The sequence below is a fragment of the Canis lupus genome, chromosome X (genome assembly GCF_003254725.2).
Source record: "Canis lupus dingo isolate Sandy chromosome X, ASM325472v2, whole genome shotgun sequence".
Lineage (NCBI taxonomy): Eukaryota > Metazoa > Chordata > Mammalia > Carnivora > Canidae > Canis > Canis lupus.
Window position 1 is genome coordinate 88431640 of NC_064281.1, and position 26555 is coordinate 88458194.

The 26555-nt window shown below is 39.2% G+C and overlaps 1 protein-coding gene across 3 annotated transcripts in view; it reads left to right on the forward strand.

The window, feature by feature from the left end:
- LUZP4 (leucine zipper protein 4) overlaps window positions 1-24103 on the forward strand; it is a 41059-nt gene extending 16956 nt beyond the window's left edge. Inside the window, exons 3-7 of one of the 3 annotated variants that reach the window (XM_025431795.3) lie at window positions 506-624; window positions 4006-5369; window positions 11106-11187; window positions 16292-16344; window positions 23138-24100. In XM_025431795.3, coding sequence (XP_025287580.1) covers window positions 506-624; window positions 4006-5369; window positions 11106-11187; window positions 16292-16344; window positions 23138-23174 — 1655 coding nt within the window. In that variant the 3' untranslated portion in view covers window positions 23175-24100. Of the gene's footprint in view, window positions 1-505; window positions 625-4005; window positions 5370-11105; window positions 11188-16291; window positions 16345-23137 lie in introns of all 3 variants that reach the window. The other 2 variants (XM_025431796.3, XM_035712367.2) reach the window with 2 other exon arrangements.
- Window positions 24104-26555: the final 2452 nt, after the last annotated feature.

The window sequence follows — 26555 nt, forward strand, 5'->3', positions numbered from 1 at the left end:
TGTCCTGAGCCAAAACCAACAGTCGGATGCTTAACCAACTGAGCCACCCAGGTGCCCCATCTCACTCTCATGTTTCTAACTGAACATAAAATTGATCTTTGTGAGCCTTTTGGAGATCCATCTTCTTTGTTCCTTAAACTATCTTTACACCCAAAGCAAAGCAGACAACTGAGGCAAATATTCACATGATTAATGCAAAGCAGTTTTTCTCCATCTCTTCTTTTTCTAGTAGATGGATGATATGCCCCAACTTTGTTGGCATATGAAAACAAATCTGAGGTATTGTATACAGAGAAGACTACTATATTAAGGTGTGCAAATAGAAACGGTATAGCAAAGACTTTCACAGAATTCAGTGAGACTCTCGGATGATGTAAGACTAATGAAATTTCAAGTTTTGCAAAACCCAGTGCATAGCTTTAAAACAGTGAGATCACAGATAACACTTCTGAAAGATATGTTGAATTTACCGACTGAAAATACAGAAAATAATTACTTTTCAAAGGATTCTCAAGATTCAGAAAGAACACTGAGGAAGAAAATCCTGATAAAAACCCATACCAAGAATCTTTTGGATTCAAGTCTGGACAAAGCACTTTAAACAAGCAGCCTGTAAAAGAGCAGGTAAATAAACACTGAGAATTAACCAATATAAAAGGTTTTAAATTTAATATAATTCTTAATATTAAGGATTATTTTAAATTCCATTGAGAGCAGAGATTGTTTCTTAGTATTCCCTCCTGGTGCCTTGAACACAATACAAACCCAATATTTTCATTGATTTTTTTCCTCCTCTGTAACTGTTTTAATAAACATTTAATTTTGGCTATTTTTGATCATTGCTAGAAATTTTGAGTTTTTAAAATGCCAAAATAAATTCTTCGTTGTGGTTTGTTTTGTATGATCATTCTCATTTCTGCCCTCATATAGAGTCTTTGATCTTAAGGTATAGTATAAAACACTTTTAGTACCTTTGTGAATGAATTGTAAAAAACAAGTCAGATGATATACGATACGAAATATACCCTGAGTCCAATGGATGGGACATACTACCCTGTAGAAACCCATCACCTCTAAATTTATATAAATAAGCCAGCCACTGGACAGGAATTTGAGAGGTCCTCCTATTCAGATTCAAAAGCTAACACTGATGCTACTGTTTTAGCTGGGCCTATAAACTGATTCTTCTGAAGGTATTATGTGGTCATTTAGTAAAAAAAAAAAAAAAATGGCGGTTCTGGGAACTTAAGCCATTTTTGCCAAATTATATAAATAAATCTTGTTTTTTTGGAGGGGAACATGTTGCATTTTCAAATAGAGGATTAATTTAAGTTGATTTAGTAAATATTGTCTACTTTGCACAGGTACTATGCAAGGTACTAGCCAGTCCTGCTTCAAATATTATCTGTGGTGATAGGAGAGAAAGATAAGAAAAAAATTTAGTGCTAGGCAAGTTGCAATACATGCTCTAATAAGGTATACATTATATATTGTGAGGATGCAGTGATTCATTCTGACTGGGAAGACTTGAGAAAGTTTAACAGGTAACATTTATTTATTTATTTAAATTTTTGAGAGGGAGGGAGAGAGAGAGAGAGAATCTTATGCAGGCTCCATGTGCATTGTGGAGCCTGATGCAGACCCTGATGTGAGGCTCTGTCTCATGACCCTGAGATCATGACCTGAGCTGAAATCAAGTTGGATGCTTAATCGGCTGAGCAACCCAGGTACCCCTAACAGGTGACAATCTGTAGGGTGAGGAGGTTTTTTATAAAGTTTGGAAAGAAAGACATGAGCTTACATCTTCCACAGTCTGAGATGCATAAATGAGCTGAGAATTATTGTAAAACAGTATTTACTTCTTTTTTTTTAAGACTTCAATTCCAGGACAGCTAACATGTAGTGTTATATTAGTTTCAGGTGTACAATATAGTGATGGAACAATTCTTAGATTTTCAAATTTATTTTTTTAAAGATTTATTTATTTATTCATTCAGAGAGAGTGAATGAGAGAGGCAGAGACACAGGCAGAGGGAGAAGCAGGCTCCCTGCAGGAAGCCCCATGTGGGACTCGATCCCAGGTCTCCAGTATCACACCCCAGGCTGCAGGCAGAGCTAAACCGCTGCGCCACTGGGGCTGCCCAGATTTTCAAATTTAAAGCACCTTTTTGTCTCTCATACTTTTAAGACTTTTGAGACTGTCATTATAGCAGAAAACACCAGAAAAAAAATACTCTGTGGCAAAGAAATATTTGCCAAAATATTTGTCAAAATTTAAGCATAATTACTTTGCTGATAAATTAACAATTATAGTTTTCAATCCTGTTTTGAAATTCTAATAAGCTAGTTTTATACTGTACAAGATTTAGTCTTAATATCAATTGTATATATTTAGCACAATTCTTTTTGATAGTTTTTATGGTTTATAAGAAAACTTAATAAGCATTTCATTCTTTTAAAGGTAGAAATATGTCATATCCTAGTTGATGAAACTATTTCTTATATAAACATTTGTGGAAACACTACAAGCTCCTTGGGAAGGGTACTTGGATGCATATGGGTCTTTAGGAGATGGGTCTCAATCCTTTCTGCTGACTCATTATTCTCCCAACACTAATCACTTAGAAAAGAGGTACATGTGCATTCCACCCAACCTTCTCATTTATATTTTATGGTAGAAAGGCTGGAGAGTGACTATGGCTTTGTGCTTTAGCAAAGCAACAAATTTGTCATATTTTCCATTTCACTAAAGTGTTTTTTTTTTAAAGTGAGTACTACTTTTAAAAAAGATTTATCTATTTTGAGAGAGAGAGAGAGAGAGAGAGAGAGAGAGAGATTGCACAAACGGGAAGGACAGAGGGAGAAGGGGAGAGAATCTCAAGCAGACTCTGCCCTGAGCATGGAGCCTGACTCACAACCATGAGAACACCACCTGAGCTGAACCAAGAATCAGATACTTAACTGACTGTGCCACCCACGTGCCCCCATTTTACTAAAGTTTTATGTGAATAATATTCTTTATACCAGTGCATCTGTGCCCTTTAACAGTTGCTTCCAGCTTCTGCTAGCTTTATATTAGAAAGTCACAATGGCAGGTCTCAGGGATGTTTTATTTGCCAGGCAATATTTACTAGTGGAAAGCTTGATTTCACAGCATCGTCCATATGGATTTATCCTCTTGTATTTATATAACATAATAGAGATTTGTCAAAGTTTTCATCATTTCCATTTGGCTAATTCACTCTACTGCCCTTTTGTTTTAAAAATTGAAAAGGTAGGGATCCCTGGGTGGCACAGTGGTTTGGCGCCTGTCTTTGGCCCAGGGCACAATCCTGGAGACCGGGGATCGAATCCCACGTCGGGCTCCCTGCATGGAGCCTGCTTCTCCCTCTGCCTATGTCTCTGCCTCTCTCTCTCTCTCTCTCTCTGTGTGACTATCATAAATAAATTTTTAAAAAAATCGAAAAGGTAGAAAGGCTGAATTGTTGCCAGGTCAATTTATTTATTGAACAGTATTAAGCCAACTTTTTGCTTTCTTTATTGCTATCTTTCCCCTCACATATTTGTCTTTCTTTCTAGAATTAAGTATTAATGCATAATGAAGAGATAGTTTCTTTTTAATGATCTGAAACAGGTGAAGAATTGTATGGTTTTGAATACTTTCTTTTGGTTCTAGGATTTGTACTGTAAAATGTTAAATATTCTTTCTCCTCTCAACTATAAAGTCACAGAATCTATTGTTTTTTAGGTAAAACACCTTGGAATATATTCAAATTTGCAAAGCAACAAATTTTCTATATTTAAAAGATTTTATTTAAGTTTTATATGCATGATATTCTTTGTGCCAATGACCTGAAATATCAGAGCATTCTCTACAAATTAGTTCTGAAAACTGTTTAGTCTATAAAAGTAGGGGCAATGAAATTCTAAAAAAAAATTTGAACATAGAAATGGCTTTGACAAAATATCATTACATTTGTTTTGCCAAATTGTGGTTCTTTGCAGGAGAAGTTAAGTGACAATTCTAAGTCCCAAACAGAGACGAGTGGAAGCCAGTCAGAGGGGAACCAGCATCAATCAGAAGAATCTCAAGGCCAATCATCAGAAAGTCGACACCATTCAAAGAGTTCTCATGGCCAGTCTGAGAGTTCTAGTAGCCAGTTGGAGAGTTCTTGTGGCCAGTCGGAGAGTTCTCGTGGTCAGTCAGAAAGATCTCGTGGCCAGTCAGAGAGTTCTCATGGCCAGTCTGAGAGATCTCAAGGCCAATCTGAGAGATCTCGAAGCCGGTCTGAGAGATCTCAAAGCCAGTCTGAGAGTTCTAGTAGCCGATCTGAGAGATATTGTGGTCAACTTGAGAGACCTCGTAATCAACCTGAGGAATTTCATGGCCAATCTGAGAGATCTCGTGGCCAACCAGAAAGATCTCGTGGCCATCCAGAGAGATTTCGTGCCCCAACAAAAAGATCTTGTGACCCAACAAAAAGATCTCATGGTCAATTAGAGAGAGCTCATGGCCGGTCAGAGAAATCTCATGCCCAAACAGAAAGATCCCATGGCTACAAAGAAAGATCCCATAGCCAATTAGAGAGATCTTATGGCCACTCAGAGACATCTCATAGCCTATTAGACAGATCTCGTGGCCGCACAGAAAGATCTCCTACCCTATTAGAGAGATCTCGTGGCCTCACTGAGAGATCTCATAGACGATTAGAGAGATCTCGTGGCTACAGAGAAAGATCTCATGGCCAATTAGAGAGATCTCATGGCCACAGAGAGAGACCTCATAGCCCATTAGAGAGATCTCATGGTTACACTGAGAGATCTCCTAGCCGATTAGAGAGATCTCTTGGCCGCTTTGAGAGATCTCCTAGCTGGTTAGAGAGATCTCATGGTTACACTGAGAGATCTCCTAGCCGATTAGAGAGATCTCATAGTTACACTGAGAGATCTCATGGCCACACAGAGAGATCTCATAGCCAACTAGAGAGATCTCGTGGTTACACTGAGAGGTCTCTTAGCCAATTAGAGAGATCTCATGGTTACACTGAGAGGTTTTATGGTCACTCAGACAGATCTCATAACAACTCAGAGAGATTTAATGACTATTCAAAGAGATCTCCTTTCCTATCAGGGAGATCTCATGTCTCATCAGAGAGATTGCATGTCTCATCAGAGAGATTTCATGTCCCATCAGAAAGATTGCATGTTCTATCAGGGAGATCTCATGTTCCATTAGAGAGATCTCATGTCTCATCAGAGAGATCTCATCTCCTATCAGGGAGATCTCATGGCCAATCAGGGAGATATCGAAGACATTCACCAGTAGAAAGATTCAAAAGATCACCCAAAATTGAGTCTGAATATGACAGGTAAAAACATAATAAATACTTATTAGTATTAGTATAATGTGTTATTAGTATTATATTATTATTATATTATATTATTAGTATAATGTGTTGAATAATGTGGAAATGTAAGGGCATCTTCCTTTATATATCTATATTTTAGTGGCTAACTATGTTTTGTAGCAGACATTGTATTGGGACTAAGATATTGATAGAATGGAGGCAACGTATACATGGCATCAGTTTTCTTTCAATCTGCTGACTGCCTTTAGTATCATCCAGTTTGCCAGTGTGCCCTCATTAAGTTGTTTCATCTAGCTTGACTTTCCCTGGCAGAGTCCCATGTACTCAGCCTTTGCTACTGAGCCTTCTTCACAATAAAATATATTGATTTGGTGCCCATTCCCTTTGAAACTTCCAGCCTGCTAGGTTAGTTAAGCTAACAAACTATGCTAGATTGATAATATGTAATCTCTGATAATGAATTTCTGTGTTTCCTTCCTCTGTCTCCTTCCTAAAGAGTATTCAGAGTCCTCAGCACACAAATAATAGGTGTATCTTTGGGCAGCTGAACTTTTCGGCTTTCCTCCTGTCAGGCCATAGGAGAGGATGCTATTCTATGCATAGGTGCAACACTAACCTTCTGAATATATCTTGAATATATTGTGTGTATTTACTGTTGCTTTATAAAACAGGCTATGTCTGTCTATCCCGGAAAAAAAAGAAATTTCATAGCAAATTGTTTGAGTTTTAAAAACGACAAACCATTTAATTAACTAGATAATTGAGTAAAAGTTTATTTTCAGTTTGAAGTTCTCAGGAATTGCTTTCAGTTTGTATTGTCTACAAATGTCTAGTCACATATTTTAGCATATATTAACAACTGCACAGAATTACTAGTTTCAGCTAAAAATTATTTCCAAAATCTATGTGGTGGTTATTGTGTATATAATGTCTGATGTGGGCACCATTTTAATGCAAAAGTTCCCCATCCTACTTATATTAACAGTACACAAATCACAAATAATTAGCTAGAAAAATTAAGATATAAAAATTAAAATCCCTGCATTTCTCAGGGATTTTCATGTTTCACTTCATTTGATACAGTAATTTTTGTTTGTCAGGTGGCATGACACTTCCACAGGTCCAATGCCATATTTCTGTCATTTTACATTTGTAACTATAATTAACAATTCTGTTCAGTTTTTTTCTCCTTTATCTTCTATTCTTATAATTTTTTTGTAGCCTCAGCACAAGTAAGTAGTACTTGCTTGGTTAAGGTTGAAGTTATCAAATGCAAAACTATTATAGAAGAATTAAAAAATGCATAAAGTACAGAAGATTAATACACTTTTATAATTGACCCCTTGGAGATGAATTCTTCTACTCCATAATTCTCCTTTCTAGTACTATATGTAAGTTGACCAGTTAGGTGTAATAATACTCCTCAGACCTGGAGTTGGCTTCTGCACCAAGTATAAAATGAGGGTTTTAGTAATATGCCCTCACACAAAATTTTCCCCTCAGTGCAGCTTCACCAGAAGATGACAAACCAGGCAGTGCTAAGTACACTTTTGCTTTAAACAAGCTACCAATGTAGAAGTCCAGTGTGGTCTAAATAAAAGACAAGTAGTTGTGTGAATAAGTGGAATAAAGAATGATATCATATTCACAATACTATTTATTTATGGGGATTTGTAAAAACTTTTCTCAATTTTGAAAAAAACAATATGATTCTCAAAAGCTCTAAATAGGATTTATTGTAAACAAGGTGGGAATTTGGATTCTTTTTTTTTTTTTTTTTTAGATTTTATTTATTTATTCATGAGAGAAACAGAGAGAGAGAGAGAGGCAGAGACACAGGCAGAGGGGGAAGCAAGCTCCATGGAGGGAGCCCGACGTGGGACCCGATCCCGGGTCTCCAGGATCAGGCCCTGGGCCGAAGGCGGTGCTAAACTGCTAAGCCACCTGGGCTGCCCTGGAATTTGGATTCTTAACACTCCTCAAATACCTGATTTCAGCTTTTGCTCCTTTTTCCTGATATGGTAATGATATACGTAGACAGATACCTTCCTTGGCTAAAGTGATGTGTAAATAGAGAAGCACAGCAGAACAAAAACTGTCTTTTTTACCCTCCACTAAGTAATTTACATGAAATTAATGGAAAGTGCATATCTTTACATTAGCTGGGCTGTCCACCTGATGAAAGCTTTTCCAAACACAGATAATAGCTTCAGAGAAAATGAGATACTTAGTTTTGGAATGCTAGCCATTTAAGTGCCAATTGTAGAGTGACAACGGACATCTTATTACCACTCCAGCATTGCAAGTAATTCTTTTTTTTTTTTTTAAGATTTTATTTATTTACTTGAGATAGAAAGAGAGCACAAGCAGGGCAGAGGGAGAAGCAGACTCCCAGCTGAGCAGGGAGCCCAAAGTGGGACTTGATCCCAGGACCCCGGGATCATGACCCGAGCCAAAGGCAGACACCCAACTAACTGAGCCACCCAGGCATCCTGCAAGTAATTCTTGAAACAGATTCAAACCTGATTATAATTGACAAATCAGATCTTTGGGTTGAAAATCCCTAATTTACTATGTATCAGTCTGAAAACAGAAGTCTTCTTCAGACTGATTTCCCTATTTTTATTCCCCAATTCTTCACTATTCCCTAGCTTTGTTTGTTACCTAGCTGTTAGTATTTTTCTTATTTCTTGAAAGAAGATGCCAGTGAGAATCTGGTCTGTGTTTTTTAAAGAAATGTCCCCTAAAAGTATGAGTGAGCAGAAACAACGTTAAGAATATGAAGACATATTATGTCCCAACTCTGTCACTAGTGGATTGAGGGAATTACTATCTCTGGATCTCAATCTCCTAATATGTGAAAGGAGAAATTTGGATTATGTGGCTAAGGATCTATGCCAACCAGCAACATCTTAAAGGTTCTTGAATTTTGTCTTTTTATTTTAAATAATTGTAAAAAAAGCAGCATGAAATTTACCATCTTAATCACTTTTAAGTGTACACTTGAGTGACATTAAGTATAGCCACAATGTTGTGAAACAAATCTGCAGAGCTTCTTCATCTCACAAAACTGAAACTGTACCCATTAAATAATAACTTCCCATTTTTCCTTCACTCCAACCCCTGGTAACTACCATTTTCTTTTTTTTTTATAATAAATTTATTTTTTATTGGTGTTCAATTTGCCAACATACAGAATAACACCCACTGCTCATCCCGTCAAGTGCCCCCCTCAGTGCCCGTCACCCATTCACCCCTACCCCCCGCCCTCCTCCCCTTCCACCACCCTTAGTTCGTTTCCCAGAGTTAGGAGTCTATGTTCTGTCTCCCTTTCTGATATTTCCCACACATTTCTTCTAACTACCATTTTCCTTGCTGTTTCTGTGACTTTGACTACTTTAGATATCTCCTGTAAGTGGAATCACATAGTATTTGTGTTTTTTTTGTGACTGGCTTATTTCACCATTTAGCATAATGTTCTCAAGGTTCACCCATGTCATAGCATGTGACAGGATTTACTTCTTCTTAAAGGCTGAATGATAGTCCATTGTGTATATCACACTTTATTTACCCATCAGTGGACATTTGGGTTGCTTCTATCTCTTCAAAGAAGCTCTCTGCCCCTCCTTCCCCTTCTGGGATTCTCAAAATGCATATATTGTCCAGCTTGATAATGTACCATAAATCCCTTAGGCTCTCTTCTCATTCGTTTTTATTTTTGCTCCTCTGATTCAATGATTTCAAATGACCTGTTTTCCAGTTTGCTGATTCTTTTTTCTGCCTGATCCAATCTTCTGTTGAACCCTATCTAAAGAATTTTTCATTTTAGTTATTGTATTTTTCAGCTCCGGGGTTTGCTTCATTATTTTTCATAGTTTCTGTCTCCTTGCTGATGTTCTTTTTTTTTTTTTAATGTATTTTATTTATTCCTGAGAGAGAGAGAGAGAGGCAGAGACACAGGCAGAGGGAGAACCAGGCTCCATGCAGGGAGCCCGACGTGGGACTCGATCCCGGGTCTCCAGGATCAGGCCCTGGGCTGAAGGCGGCGCTAAACCGCTGAGCCACCTGGGCTGCCCCTTGCTGATGTTCTTATTTTGTTCATGCACGGTTTTCCAGATTTCCTTTAGTCTGTGTTCTCTTTTAGCTCATTGAGTATCTTTATGGCCATTATTTTAAATTCTTTTTCAGGTAATTCATAGATCTGCATTTTTCAGGGTTGATTTCTGTAGTTTTATTTTGGTCCTTTGATTGGACCATGTTTCTTTTTCTTTGTGTGTGTCTTATAGTTTTTGCTGGGATTTGGGCGTTTGAAACAACAAACACCTTTCCCAGTCTTTGTGTACTGGCTTCATGCAGGGGAAGACCACCAATCTACTATCTGGGAGCTCTAGCACCTTTCAGACTTTGCATAATCTCTTGTGCCCCTTAGCATCTGCCTACAGAACTGTAGCTCTAATGTGTTGCTTACCTTTTGTTTTCAGTAGCTTCCGAACTCTGGCACCAGTCCCATGAATGCTCTGAGTCTGTTGAGACAAAAACCACCCTCTCGGGCAGCCCCCAGAGAAACCAGAACATTGCATACAAGGTCCACTCTGTAGTTTCCTCCCCAAGGGAGGAGCCCTAATTAATATAGGGGTTTCCTCCCAGATGCTCTATGCTCGACCATAGGGGAAGGGACACAGATGGGTGCACTAAATGTCATGAATATTCCTACCCCATTCACTGGAATCCCTTCTTGGTTTTACAATGGCCTGGGTGCTGTAGCTTCTCAGCTGGTCTCTGGAGTTCTCATAGAAGTCTTCTAGTTTATATATCTTTTTTTTATATTGTTTTTAATTTAGTGTATCTCTCAGGCAAGGAGGGCCTATAGCTTCCTAGTCTGCCATTGTCTTTGTCTGCTTGGGCTGCCATGACAAAATACCACAGACTGGGTCGTTTAAACAATAGAAATTTATTTCTTACAGTTCTGGAGCTGAAAGTCTGACATCAGGGTGCTGGCATGGTTGGGTTCTGGTGAGGGCTTTCTTCCTGTCTAGTATATAGCCACCTTCTCTCCGTGTTCTAACATAGTGGAGAGAGAATAAACTCTGATCTCTTCCTCTTCTTAGAAGGACACTCATCCCATCATGGGGACCCCAGTCTCATCTAAACTTTTTTAAAAAAGATTTTTAAATTTTATTTATTTATTCATGAGAGACACACAGACAGAGGCACAGACACAGGCAGAGGGAAAAGCAGGCTCCATGCAGGGAGCCGGATGTGGGACTCAATCCCAGGACTCTAGGATCATGCCTTGACCCGAAGGCACATGCTTAATTGCTGAGCCACCCAGGCGTCCCTCATCTAAACCTAATTGCCTCCCAAAGGGCCCCTGCTCTTGATATCATCACCTTGGGGGTTAGAGCTTCAACTTAGGAATTTTGAGGAAACAAAGCATTGAATCCATAAATACCATCTTGCTGACATCACTCCTGAAAAAAATTTAAACAAAAATGGTCACCCAAATGCCTGGCTAATGTCTAATCTTTGTGATGCGTGCGGTAAGTAATAATTCAAATCTAAGCTGAAAATCATTTATCAAAACACTCTTCTGTATTCTAATTCTAGTATCTTGTCTTAAACCAGACATCAAATACATATAATAACATAACATTGCTTGAAGATCTATGTTTTACATAATTTCTTTTGAACTAAAAGGTTGCTTTTTAAAGTTTCACCATTTATGATTCATATCAGGTATTTAATAATGAAAAGAAGGGATGAATACTTCCAGAAGCAGATGCAGCAGAGACATGATCAAATGAATAAGAATCGAAGGGTAAGGATCCGCACTTTCAGTATTAATAGTACAGAGTCTATGTAGTTTTTTCCGTATCATTTTCATTAGAATAGGCTTTTCTTTTTGTAGCTACTTTTCTTCTCCTAGTTAGTTTTGGCATCTGCTTGTACTGATGATTACTTTAAGACATTGTAAAACCTTTTTACCAACAGCAAGGTAAGAGGGAGCCACATATGTCACACATGTCTATGTGAGTCATGTGTTTCCAGCCTTGTGGTACAATTGCTTGCCAAAGGTTCCCACTTCCATTACCCTCATCCTACCTTATGTTATTTAGCCTCTGAGCCTCTCAAGTGAGATAGGATTATACAAATAAAACTTATTAGTAGCATGTATTATTCTTTTTAAGTAGGCTTCACATCCAACATGGGGCTTGAACTCATGACCTTGAGATCAAGAGCCCCATGATCTACCAACTGAGCCAGCCAGGTGCCCCACTAGCATGTATTATTTTATTTTATTTTATTTTATTTTATTTTATTTTATTTTATTTTATTTTATTTTTTATTCATTTTTTACATGTATTATTTTAAATACACTTTTACAATTATTGAATCCCTAGGATACTGTCTTTATTTTATTTATTTATTTACTGGAGTTCTATGAATAGCAATCACAAGAAATGCTGTATATCAATTAAGCCAATTAAATCTATTTTGCTGGAAACTTCCATCTTTAATACAGAACCCATGTGTTTCACATAAGTATATATTATTTTTAAAAGTTGTATTTATTTAAGTAATCTCTACACTCCACGTGGGGCTTTAACTCAAGACCCTGAGATCAAGAGTCACATGCTTTTCCAACTGAGCCAGCCAGGCACCCCTGACACAAGCATTTAGGTGAAATGTTCTATCCAGTAGATGTAGCTCCTACATGAAATACCTAATACTTTTTCCCACACACGACCCTCTGGTATTTTTTCCAATACCTCTTTACCCATAGGAAAAGACAGGGTAGCTTAAATGGCAGTGTAATATAATGTAAAGTGTTCTAGTCTGGGTCTCAGCGACTTGGCTTCCCTTCCTGGCTAATCTACTTACCAGCTGTGTGTATGACCTTGAACACATCACCTCCCCTGTCTCAATATTAGTTTTCTCCCCCTCTAAATAGCATTAGAATGAAGGACATCTATGAGATAGCTAAAGAGATCTGAGTGTCACGGTTTAGTGAGTAATGGGGGCTGGACTCATGCTTGGATGGTATCATATTTCTACCACTTACTACCATATCTAATCAATTTCAAGATATACAGTTTTTTTTTTTTTTAGGTTTTACTATCTCTGAAATCAGGAAGTGCCTTAGATTCAATGGTATACCATAGTTAAATTGAAAAGTTATAAAAGCTTTCTCAATGATATGCAAAATAACAGTGCATTTTATAATCTTGGTGTTTTGGTTCAATGAAACATGGTAGCCAAGGAAGTCTGAGCAAGTCGCTTTGAGCCTGTTTTCTCAGCTATAAAATGGGAATAATATTGATCCCTCAGGTTGTTGTTGCAATGATTAATTGAAATAAATGTAAACATTTTAGGGTAGAGACTGTTGTGGTAAGCATTCTATAAATTGGATTTCACAGGGACTGGACTGTGGTAAGCATTTTATAAATTGTGGTTCTTATTATTTTATTATTACTATGATGATTATATCAAATTATTCATTATAATTACCAAATGTTGATTATGGCCATATTGACATGATTACTTTAAAAATGCATGCCTTTTAAAAAAGTCCTTAAATTCTAATTAATTTTCTGTGATTCAGATTTTATACATATATATGCTTATTTGTTATTTGAGAGATTTTCTTTTTTAAAAGATTTTATTTACTTGAGAGAGAGAGGGAGAGCACAAGCAGTGGGAGATGGAGAGGGAGAAGCAGACTCCCCACAGAGCAGAGAGCCTAACGTGGGGCTGTATCCCGGAACCCTGGGATCATGACTGGAGCCAAAGGCAGACTCAATCGACTGAGGCACCCAGGTTCCCCTCAAGAGATTTTTAACGTGAAGTAAAAAAAATCCCCATGAGAATAGAGGAGCAAATATGAATATTTTATTTTATTATTATTATTTATTTTTTTAAGATTTTATTTGTTTATTCATGAGACACACAGAGAGAAAGAGAGGCAGAGACACAGGCAGAGAGAGAAGCAGGCTCCATGCAGAGAGCCCGACGTGGGACTCCATCCTGGATCTCCAGGATCAGACCCTGGGCTAAAGGTGGTGCTAAACCACTAAGCCACCCGGGCTGCTCAAGCAAATATGAGTATTTTAAAAATAGGAACAAAATCTCTAGTAGACTTCCAGATAGAAACAGCTACACCTCCTAAGTGTTTCTGTTGGCCCATTCATTTCTTGAATGTGACTGCTGTTCCTACCATTCCAATAAATTTTGCTATCAAAAGATTTTTATTACTTCTTTGTTGTCAAATTCAATGGCCTTTTCTTAGTCCCCTCTTTCTCTACTTTGTAGTATTTCTTCATTTAACACTTTTGAGCTCTTATTATATGCCAGAAATGTGCTATGTACTTGAGAAAGAATCTTTACTCCAAGAAAGAAAGAAAAAGAAGGAAGGGAGAGAGAGAGAAAGGAGGGAGGGAGGGAGGGAGGGAGAAAGAGAGAGAGAGAGAGAGAGAGAAAGCATAGCAAAGATACCTAGATAGAGGTGGGCCCAAGGTACAAACCAGGTAGGGAGGTCAGAGAAGGGCATCCAAAAGGAGAGAGTGTTTGAGTTGAGTCCTAGAGGCTGGGCAGAAGTAAGCAAAGCAGAAAATATAAGAAAGCATTGTAGTCAGAGGAAGGGTATAGAAGTGAAAGAAAGTACAGCATGTGGGGCACTTGGGTGGCACAGTTGGTTAAGCAGCTGACTCTTGGATTTGGCTCAGGTCATGATCCCAGGGGCCTGGGATTGAGTCCAGCTCCCTGCTTGTCCTTCTCCCTCTGCCACTCCCCCTGCTTGTCCTTATGCAATCTCTCTGTCAAATAAATAAATAGAATCTTTAAAAAAAAGAAAGAGGGAAAGCGAGCAAGCAAACACATGTGTCTGGTAAACTGCAATTGGCTTGGTTTGACCAGACTGCAGTAGTTTTCAAACTGTGTACTGTAGAGTTGTAGCGTTTCGAAGAGGTGCCTTAGGGGCAATGAAGGCAGTTTTGCTTTCCAGTATTGTGCATACTGGGATACCAAATAAGATTTTGTTAGAACTAGCTATTTTGCCACTTAAAAAAAATAGTTTGAAAACCACTGAGCTCAAGTGTAAAGTGTGTGGGTAGAGCTCTTGAGAGGTGAGTGTGAAGGGGTAGAGGATCAGAAGCCAGGCCATGGAGGGCCCGTGTGCCGTGCCGGAGTATGGATTTGCTATCGAGCGCAACATAGAAGTATCGAAAGACCTTAAGGAAGGAAATGGCACCGATCAGTTCATTTTAGAAATAACCACATTGGCTCAAATCCCTTTCTTCCAATAGCTTCGAGTTCTAATTCCTGCCCTTTCCCCCCCCCCATTTCCGTGGCTCCTATTTTCATTTTTCCTACTCTGGCTCCTCTACCACCTAGTTATGCTCCTGGATAATCTGCGGTGATTGCCACTGGTTTGCATAAACTGTACCTCCATTCTAGAGGCATTTTTATCTTTCTTTGGTTTTTGGCAAGGACTAGTGTTGCTGATAGTAGAACATGGGAGAGCATGTGTGAGGCTCTGTTTAACTCATGGAGTCGTTACCCCTAGACACACATCCATCTTGAATTCGGGCTGCCTTCAGTAACATCTTTACTTATAAACCATAGTATGTGCTTCCAGCTTGAACGTAAACTTTCCAATAAGAGGGTATTTGACCTGTAACCATTAACTTTGAAGAATACTTCCACGTGTTGTGGTGCTTTTTTTTTTTTTTTTTTTTTTTTTTGTTGTGGTGCTTTTAAAATATGCTGGCTTGATGGACTTTGGGGCTGCTATTATATTGTTTGTGAGGCTCTTAGTACCAAATCTGCTTGCAAACTGTAACTGTGGTTAGGATTTCTTGTAAAAACAGCTGAACCACCAAACACTAGCTACACATACCTGGGTGCACTGAAACCATTTCAGTTATGGAGTGATCTGGGGAGGTTAACCTTTGAATGGAATGTTTTCATTATGCTTTGGTTTGTCTCATTGACCTCATGTAAGTGTAACCTGTGTTGTCATTTACAAAGTAATTACAGGGATAAGGGATTTAAACTAATTATTGGAAAAATAATCCTAACTTGCACATGAATGTCTGATTGGTATACAGGTAAGACTTTCTAAAATTATTGGGATAATACCATTCTCTATATCACTTAACTATCTTTAAAAAAAAATTTTTAAGTAATCCCTATATCCAAGGTGGAACTCAAACTCACAACCCCAAGATCAAGAATTGCCCACTCTACTGACTGAGCCAACCAGGCACCCCCCCCCACTTAGTTATCTTAAATATAGTCAATATCACAGGCATGTTATAGAAAGGTTATAAGGACACACCATAGATTTTATCTACAATTATTATCTTTCTTCTAGATCCAGACAAGTATCATATGGATCCAGGCCACATCTAGATCTTGAGAATTTACTTCTGGGTCACTATAATCTATAAGGCCTTTGAGAAAGCATTTGACTTTTTTGAATCCTGATTTCCTATTTTGTGACATGAGCGGGTTGGAGTGCTTGATCTCTAAGGGCCCACTGACTTTGACATTCTTGCATTTGTGAATAGGGGAGAGAAATCTGAAATTATTGTTATTATTATTTTAAATGTTTTATTTATTTATTCATGAGAGACACAGAAAGAGGCAGAGACATAGGCAGAGGGAGGAGAAGCAGGCTCCATGCAGGAGCCTGATGCGGGACTCGATTCTGGAACTCCCGGACCAGTCCTGAGCTGAAGGCAGATGCTCAACTGCTGAGACACCCAGGCATCCCAAAAATCTGAAATTAAATGGTAGACAGAGGATCAAGCAAAGAGAAAATTGTTACTGAAAATGTTAGTCAATTGAGAATGTAGAAAATAAGCATGTCGTGCAGAGTATGGAAGGTTTTTGCATGATTTGTTTCAACTTTTCCCATATAGATGTCACCAGAAGATGACCACAGCTTCCGTGAAAATGATCTAAGACGTGAAAGGTAATTGCTGATAGACATTTGTACAATTAAATTTAATTATTATTTTAAGGGGAAAAATGAAACAAAAACAAATAAAGGTAACTTACAGCAGAGGGCCTCTAGAATCTGATTCTGAACAATCCATAACAATTGCTGTTAACGATCCTAATATAGAACCAGAAAATTCCCAAGTAAAACTGCCTGGCTTGATTTTATGTTTATGTTTGAGATTTCCATGCTTCATTTTGCTATGGTGAATATCAATGTCTTGATGTTGTACCCTTTCTACTTAAAGCATGCAGGAATTGTCACCCTAAAAAATTTAGTGTCATGAAGATTTTTCATTTTTACTCTTGAGACTAAAACCGCCTGCTCTTTATAATACATACCAGACATGCTAAGCAAATTCCAGTGTTCCAAATGACCTTAGTTTCAAGAATGGATGACTTTGCCAGGTGAAATTTTCAGGAGCATTTGTGTATCCTTTCAGAACTATAGCCATGAAAGGAAGTGTGCTGTTATACTCCCTTCAAAATGGGCCTAACCAAGGGCATCTGTGGAAGGGTTTATTTTTTTTAAGATTTTATTTATTTTATTCATGAGAGGCACAGAGAGAGAGAGGCAGAGACACTGCCAGAGGGAGAAGCAGGCTCCATACAGGGAGCCTGACGTGGGACTCGATCCTGGGATCCCAGGATCAGGCCCTGGGCAGAAGGCGGCACTAAACTGCTGAGCCACCCGGGCTGCCCCTGTGGAAGGGTTTAGAGAGCTGTGGACATAGGAACAGTTTAATAATAAGCTGCATTTATTGAGTGCCTATCGTGCTAGGCACTGTGCTAAGCACTTTTGCATTTGTGATATTATTTAATCTCCAGCAATCCTGTGAAGTAGGTATAAACATTTCCATATTATAAATGAATAAAATAAGCTCAATAGAATATATTAACTGTATCAAAGCAGTACAACTAATAACATAATTCAGATTTTGAATGATATATTCAAATTTGGTTTGTGTGGCTACAAAGTTGTGGGCTTTCTACTCTTTTTTTATATTTATTTATTTATTTATTTAAATTTTTTATTTATTTATGATAGTCATACAGAGAGAGAGAGAGAGAGAGGCAGAGACAGAGGCAGAGGGAGAAGCAGGCTCCATGCACAGGGAGCCCGACGTGGGATTCGATCCCGGGTCTCCAGGATTGCGCCCTGGGCCAAAGGCAGGCGCCAAACCGCTGCGCCACCCAGGGATCCCTCTACTCTTTTTTTAAAAAGATTTATTTATTTATTTATTTATTTTTGGAGAGAGAGCGAAAAGCATGAGATGGGGGACAGAGCAGAAAGGGAGAGAAAGCAGACTCCCCACTGAGGGCACAGCCCTCACAACTCAAGCGGAAACCAAGAGTCAGACGCTCAACCAACTGAGCCACCCAGGTGCCCCTCTACTCTTATATTGTCTCCACCAGTACACGTAAAGAAGAGGTTAAAGTCTTTAAAAGCCTAGCATATTAGTTTTCTATTGCTGTATAAACAAATTACCACAAACCACTTTAAACAGCATTCCTGGGGACGCCTGTGTGGCTCAGCAGTTGGGCGTTTGCCTTTGACCCAGGGCATGATCCTGGGGTCTGGGATCGAGTCCCACATCCGGCTTCTGCGGAGAGCCTACTTCTCCTTCTGCCTGTGTCTCTGCCTTTCTCTTTCTCTCTGTCTCTCATGAATAAATAAATAAAATCTTGAAAAAATAAAACAGCACTCCTTTATCATTTCAGAGTCCTATAGGTCAGATGTGCAGGTGCACTGGGCTGGCTTTCTACCTAGGGCCTTGTGGAGCTGAAATCAGGTTGCTGGCCCTGGGCTGTATGCTTATCTGGAGGCTCTGGGGAAGAATCCATTTCCAAGCTCCTTCTAGTTGTTGGAAAATTTTAGTTCCTGGAGGTTGTGGGAATGAGGTTTCTATTTGCTTGCTGACTCTCAATGAAGGGTCACCCTGCTTCTAGAGGTAGGCTGAATTTCCTTTCTTGCAGGCCCCCTCCATCTTCAAACCAGCAACAACATGTCATGTCATGTCCTTGTTCTTTGTTTTAGTTTTTTTTTTAATTAAAGATTTTATTTCTTTATTCATGAGAGACACAGAGAGAGAAAGGGACACAGGCAGAGGGAGAAGCAGGCTCCACGCAGGGAGCCTGATGCGGGACTCGATCCCAGGTCTCCAGGATCACGCCCTAGGCTGAAGGCGGCGCTAAACCTCTGAGCCATCTGGGCTGCCCTGTTTTAGTTTTTTTTTTTAATTTCTTTTTTTTTTTTTTTTTTTTAAGTAATCTCTACATCTGATGTGGGGCTCAAACTCATGCCCAAGATTAAGAGTCACACATTCTACCAACCAAGCCAGCCAGGCACCCCTCCTTCTCTTTGAGTCATTCTGACTTCTCCTTTTGCCCCCTCTTTTGCTTTTATCTCATTATTAGATTGGGCTAGCCTGGATAAGCCACGGTAGTCTGCCTTTTCTCAAGTCAATTGGCTCATAACTTTGATGACATCTACAAGGTCTCTTTTGCCAAAGATGTGGTATCTCATCACATTCACAGTTCTGAGGCAACCCTGTGGGGGCCACTTTTGGAATTATGCTTACCACATCCAGAACGTTACATTTACCTGCTTTTCAAATTAAGAATGTAATATATTGGGAAGCCTGGGTGGCTCAGGGGTTGAGCATCTGCCTTCGGCCCAGGGCGTGATCTTTGGAATCCCAGGATCGAGTCCCACGAGTCCCACGTCGGGTTCCCTGCAGGGAGCCTGCTTCTCCATCTGCCTGTGTCTCTGCCTCTCTCTCTCTCTGTGTCTCTCATGAACAAATAAATAAAATCTTTAAAAAAAAAAAGAATGTAATATATTGTGTTCAATAAATAAAACAACAACAACAAACAAGTACCCATTCTGTGGAATGTTGTCAAAGAAAAAGAGAAAATATGACTAAATGTTAATTAGCAAGCCAGTATTTATTTAATTACTCAGAGCACTCTGCCGACTCAAACACTGTTTTTGGTCCAGTTGGGTCCTCATAGGAAGAGTATTTATAACCAGAAAAAAAAAGTGACAGTGAAAACAATACCTGATTTTATTTAAAATCACTGACTACAGCAACTTAGTTAACAATATCAAGAGAACCACACAGCAGTTAGGCTCTCGTGTTCTCTCCCTCTTCCAGAGTGTGACTGTGTGCTATGGTCTGAATGTTTGTTTCCCCCCACCAAATTCATATGTTGAAATCTTGATGCCCCCACGTGACAGCATTGGGAGTAGGGCCTTCAGGAGGTGATTAGGTCACTAAGCCAGTGTGGATTTGTGTTTTTATATAAGAGACCTCCCTACCCCCTGCCCCTTCCAGAGCTCCCTGGTCTCTTCTTAGTGAGGCCCTAGTAGAAGTTGGCAGTCTATAATCCAGCAGAGGGCATTGATCAAACCTGATCATGTGGCACCTTGATCTCAGACTTCCCAGCCTCCAGAACCATGAGAAATAAATGTCTGTTGTTTATAAGCCATCCAGTCTATTGACTTACAGCAGCCCAAACAGATGAAGGCACAGCGTGTGGTTAAGACACAGCGTGTGGTTAACATTTTCCCTTGAACTGTTTAGCCATCCATTAAAAAACACATCTTCTGTGCTGTTTTCATGAAGGGCTGTCCTAATAAGACACGCAAAAAAGAGACCCACCATCAGCCATTCAGGAGGCCCTAAGTAGAGGATATCCCTGCAACATGGAAGAATGAAAATTTTTAGATTGCCAGGCTGCTTTTCTTATTAGTTTCTAGGTAGTCAGGTGTTCTGGCTATTTTTTAAATCACAACTCTATTTAGAGATAATTTTCATAACTTCAAGAGATAAATTTCATAATTTTCACTCATTTAGGGTATACAATTCAATGGCTTGTAGTATATTAACAGAGTTATGTCACCATCACCATAATCTAATTTTACAATGCCTTCATTATCCCCAAAAGAAACTCCTTGTACCCATTAGTAACTCCCCGTTAACTCCCATTCCTCCCTCCCCCTGAGCCCAAGGCAACTACTAAAGCATTTTCTTTATATATGGAAGCTCTAGCTACTTTTGTTCCAAAATGCTTATAGGAAAGACCATATCAAAATAATAGTAAAGCTGCTTTGGTATTTAAGTAGTAGCAAAACTCATCTAGTGGTTTTGAAGTAACAATATAGAAAAGGCTAGATTAATGCATGTAAGTGATCCTCTTAGATGCTATGCAAACATTCCTAGATTCAATAATTGAAATCTTTTTTTACAAAAGATTTATTAATTTATTTTAATAGCAGGAGAGAGAGAGAGAGAGCTGGGGGAGGGGCAGTGGGAGATCTGACTAATCTCAAGCTGACTCCCCAACGAGTGCAGAGCCTAATGTGGGGCTCCTGAGAATCCTGAGATCATGACTTGAGCTGAAATCAAGAGTCAGCCGCTTAGTGGACTGAGCCACCCAGGAGCCCCGGATCTTTTTTTTTTTTTTTTTTTTTTTTTTTAAGATTTATTTATTTGAGAGAGAGAGAAATCAGGGGAGGGGCAGAGGGAGAAGAAGAGAGAATCAGACTCTGAGCTGAGCAACAGAGCCCAGCACGGGGCTCAATCTCACAACCCTGAGATCATGACCTGACTGAGTTGAAACCAAGAGAAGCTTAAACAACTGCACCATCCAGGAGCCCCAATACTTGGAATCATAATACTAAAAGGAACTTGGAAGATTCTTGAGTATGCCTTCTTCATTATATAGCTGGTGGAAAAGAGACCTAGAGAGGCTAAATTGAATGGCCCAAAGTTGCTCATCTATAGTGCCTGTCAAATATATTTTTATTAACTATTATACTTAATTGACAGATACATAAGACAGGGGGTTAAAGCTTTACTCCTAAAAAGAGAAAAAAAAAAACTATAACCAAGAGTTCTCTGCAGCAGCTCAGAGGAATATACCTAGAATTCAATTTTCGAGCAATTGATAATCAGGTAAATGTAATAGAATTGCACCATAAGCATGCCCATGAGATGTTTAAGAATCCATGTCTATTTTAAGTATATACAAGGTTTGTCTTTCATGTATAGGAAAAATAAGTGGTTCTCCAAAGCCTCTCTGGATCCCTTTAATAAACAAGAAATTTAGTCGCTGTATTTCCATTTTGTGAAAGACAGGAAGGCCAAGAAAATAAGCTGACCTCAATTACTCATTTTTTTAAAGTGAACTTCAAGTCAAACATGGATTTAGCTCAATCTACTGTGCATTTTACATCTGTACTGACTTAAGGCTCAACGTGGTTCTTACCTGCCAAGGAGGCACTCTGTTTACCAGACTTCATACTAAAACAAAAATGAAAACAAAAAACCCCAAATGTCTACAATAGTAGAACTGTGGAAGGAGCCTAGGTGTCCATCGACAGATGAGTGGGTAAAGAAGATGTGGTCTATATATATCATGGAATATTACTCAGCCATTAGAAATGACAAATACCCACCTTTTGCTTTGACGTGGATGGAACTGGAGGGTATTATGCTGAGTGAAATAAGTCAATCAGAGGACAAACATTATATGGTTTCATTCATATGGGGAATATAAGAAATAGTGAATGGGATTATAAAGGAAAAGAGGGAAACTGCGTGGGGAAAAATTAGAGAGGAAGACAAACCATGAGAGACTCCTAACTCTGGGAAACAAACATAGGGTTGTGGAAAGGGAGGTGGGTGGGGGGATGGAGTGACTGGGTGACAGTCACTGAGGAGGGCACTTGATGGGATGAGCACTGGATGTTATACTATATGTTGGCAAATTGAATTTAAATTTAAAAAATATATTAAAAAAAACCAAAACCCAAATGTATTTTAACAGATTTTCACAGCAGGGGTTGAAATCAAAAGAATCATCTGCCAACCTTCAGTTACCAACAGGTTAAATTAACCAGAGCACCCTGTTCCATCCATAGTCTGGTTACTTGTGTTCCACATAAAAGCACATGACCCAGAAGTGGAAAATAGGTAACATAGAGTAGCAGAGAGAGTACCTGTGCCTCAGAGCAGTATCAGTCTGGCTTCTGACTTAAGTTTTGGGATGGTGTCAAAAAGGTATTTCTTGGGATCCCTGGGTGGCTCAGTGGTTGAGTGTCTGCCTTTGGCGTGATCCTGGTCAGGGGATCGAGTATGGGGCTCCCTGTATGGAGCCTGCTTCTCCCTCTGCCTGTGTCTCTCATGAATAAATAAATGAAATATTTTTTTAAAAAGTTACTTCTTGAAGATGGAGAGAGAAACTTAGGCTCAGTGGCAGTCTACGTAAGGAAGAGAGTGGAAGTTAAGTCTTGGGAGATCTTTGAGGTATTCTATCTGGTAATGGACTAATTATACCAACTGGAAGTCATTTAGCCCTAGGGGTGTCTTCACAAGGCAGATGGTCAAATTCCTGGGCATAGTTGAGTCATCTAATCTCCACTGCATAAAGTGAGCCTGCCCCTCACCCCAATGGGGAAGCTTACCCACTTAATCTGTGGATGATTGTATGCTTTCTTCACTACCTCTTCAATTTAAGCCCTTTGGTGACACCGTTTCACCTATAAGAACCCAAGAGGTAGCCTCAGTGGTTCTACCACAGACCAAGCGAACTCCTTTATACTTTTAGGGTCACAGAGAAGAATTCTATGCAGTTTCTTCCAACTCACGGTCTTCTCTGGTCATCACTCCCAGTCTTCTCTCTATGTCAATACCCAAATTCCATGAGTGTTTTTTAATGTTGTTAACCCACTGAAGTCATTGCTTTTCTTTCCTGCACAGAATGAGGTTTCATTCCATGAAAGATTCTCTAAGATGAAAATGAAGAAAATACCAGAATCTGTTGTCAATTCTGAAGACCAAAATGTTCTTTCCTCTTAAAGGTTTGCTGTTAACAGAGATGTAGTGCATTAATGCTAGAACACAGACATATTCTTTCAGTATTTAACTTTTTGCTGCTCCTGTTAATGTGTTTTTTTCTTAAGTAAGCTTTGATGTGAATAATCTGTCAAAAGTAAGTGTTTGCATAGAAGAAAAAATGTTTACTTTGAATAAAAGAACAGAAAGATGAGTAAGAAGTAGGGAAGGTGATTTGGAAGGAGGGATGTTAGGAAGACAGCTATGCTTTCAGAATGCTGTGTCTTTTCAACATTAGAGAATTTGCTTCTTTGGTTTAATTTGTTCTTTGAGCTCTAGAACCTGCATATGAATACTAAGTAGACTGTCTTTCAACAGTAGAGCAAGATTATTGATGAACATCTTTTTTTTTTTTTGATGAACATCTATTGTGACGAAATATTCACTGTCAATACGATGGAATTCTACTCTTTATTAAAAGGATAAATTTGTAGCCACGCTTTTCCATTTTGTCTAGCAAATTATGCTTTTGCTTTTGACATGAACTTGTAGGAATTTCAGATCGTTCTGTCATTTTCTATGACCACATTAATAAAGTTTCAATACAAGTGTGACTTTTTTCCTTTCCATTGACATGTGGGATCCAGAGTAATAATGATCCTGATACAAATGGATTATCAAAGTGTAATTTGGATGTCAACTGTTGTCCAGCTAAGCCTGTTGTTATAGCACACTAAAAATACTGTTTTACAATTACTTGGTGCTTCCATGTAAGACTGATGGTTTTTAGCCTAATCTAATAAATTCTGTCCTACATTTAGTAGTTATTTGTGTGAGGAAAATGAAATACAGTATAGGAATATAGAAATAGTTGTATTCTAGCATGGCTCATTTATACAATTGTTTTCTTTTTTAAAAGATTTTATTTATTTATTCCTGAGACACAGAAAGAGAGAGGCAGAGACATAGGCAGAGGGAGAAGCAGGCTCCATGCAGGGAGCCCGATGTGGGACTTGATCCCAGTACTCCAGGATCACGACCTGAGCCAAAGGCAGATGCGCTTAACCACTGAACCACCCAGGCGTCCCTATACCATTGTTTTCTGAACCAAATTAGCCCTCTCTACTGAATGGTAAAGACTGTCCTACTAATAACATCGTGTTGAAGAGCAAAGCAATCACCAGTTCAACCTAAAATCTGTAGACTCTGCTGTAGCTTTGCTGCCAAGCCCTAATCTTGAATATAGAGAATGACACTATGCATGAAGCTTCAAGATGTAATTTGTAGCAAGTGGTTTGGGGAAAGAATGGTTCTTTGGATCATGAAAACAATACACGTTCATTGAAGAAATTTTAGAAAACACAAAATACCAAAAGAAATCACTTACATAAAACAACTGTGAATCTCTACCTCCATATTCATTTTCTTGACACTGAGATTTCTTTAATAGCAAAGCTTTCCATAGTATGTACCCAGTCCCCCACTGTTAGACATCTAGGCTGCATCAGGTTTGAATTTTTGTGAATTAAACTTGTTATGAGCATCCATGTAGCTCTGTCTTTGCAGTACAACTCCAATTTGTGCCATATGATCATTTTCTGGAAGTAGAATCAATACTTCCAGTAGATCAAATAGTACTTATTTAGAGTGCTACACATATTAAGTGCTGTACAGAATAGGTACAGAATGTGAAAGGCAGGCAGCCCGGGTGGCTCAGCAGTTTAGCACCACCTTCAGCCCAGGGCCAAATCCTGGAGTCCTGGGAGCGAGTCCCACGTCAGGCTCCCTGCATGGAGCCTGCTTCTCCCTTTGCCTGTGTCTCTCTCTGCCTCTCTCTCTATCTATCTCTCATAAATAAATAAAATCTTAAAAAAAAAAGAATGTGAAAGGCTGGTTTCCTCATACCCTCATCAACAGAAAATGTGGGATAGAGCTACTGTTTTCAATGTGTTACTTGCCAATGGATAATATTGGGTAAAGAGAAACAGCGTAAGTCAGTGAACCTAATAATATTTTCCCAGCTCCAGCTGGTCTCTTTTCTATATTAAACAGTAGTCATATAACTCATACTTCTCCCCCTCTCTACCTTGAATAGAGTTAGAAATACAAGAACATAAACAACCAGTTTGGTCAATGCCAAGAGATGAACACTCTAGCTATTTGTCAGTACACCAACCAGGAAACAGGTTGATGGAATATCCCATGTTTGCCTCATTTGGCACCAGTCGTATCACTAATTTTTAGAGGAGGTCCTCAAACCAGTGTCACCAGTATCATTTGGGGCGTTACAAACTCTCCAGCCTCACCCCAGACCTACTGAATCTGACACTCCACGTGTGGGCCCCAGCAATCTGTGTGACACATGCTACAGTGTGAGATTGTACAGTATACTGCTACTCGGCGGCAGTGCAAAGTTGTACCCAAGGACACGTAGAAATCCTATGGCCTACTCCGTCTCCCTGACTTCTGTTTCAACCTTTCTGCTTATTAGTTTTTCCACATGTCAGGCACCTGCACTCTCTCCCCTCCTCTTCATCTCCATTCTAATACTCTATCCAGTGGATGAGTGGATGTTGGAGGACTCTCTGGTTGTCTGCATCTGCATTACTCTCTCAGTGCAGCCACCGCCTGATCCTAGGTTTCCTAGAGATAAGGCCTAGGATATACAGATGGATCACAGTCTATTTATTGGTTGGGGTGGGGGTGGTCAGGGAATAACTAGACACGGCAGAGCTGGCATTTGAACCCAAATCTCTCAAGTTCCAGAGCCCATACTTTTAGCATGCATGCCTATGCTTCAGTCATGCCTCTTTCTGAAATATTCTTTTGCTCCTTTGCTGACTTTGGATCCTGCCTGTCCTGCAGTCAGCTGCAGCTCTACTATGTTAAGTAAGTTTACATGAGGGAAAATAGTACAAAGTTGTCTGTGCAGGATTTGGCCCCTTTGTGATTTGATCCCTGGCTTTGCTTTCTTCTCCTTTCCTTCTAATTTTCTTCTCCCACATACCTGTCCAGCCACATTAGCTTCCTTGATATGCCTCTAATGTGGTAGGATGCTCCTGCCTCAGAGCATTTGCACCTGCCTTTCCATCAGCCTAGGACACTCCCCCTCCCCACTAGAAGACTCTTCCTCCAGACATTTGCAGGGCTCCTCCTCTTTGATCATCCAGATATCCTGGTTAACCTGGTGCTAAACCATTCATAGACCACCTGCTTCTGGGTTGGGGTTTTGTCTGTAGCAGAGCAGCTCCCTGGCTGCCATCTATCTAAAGTCAGCCCTCGACACAAGGGATTGATTAAAAAAAAAAAAAAAAAAGACAACTATCATTTCTCCTACTACCTC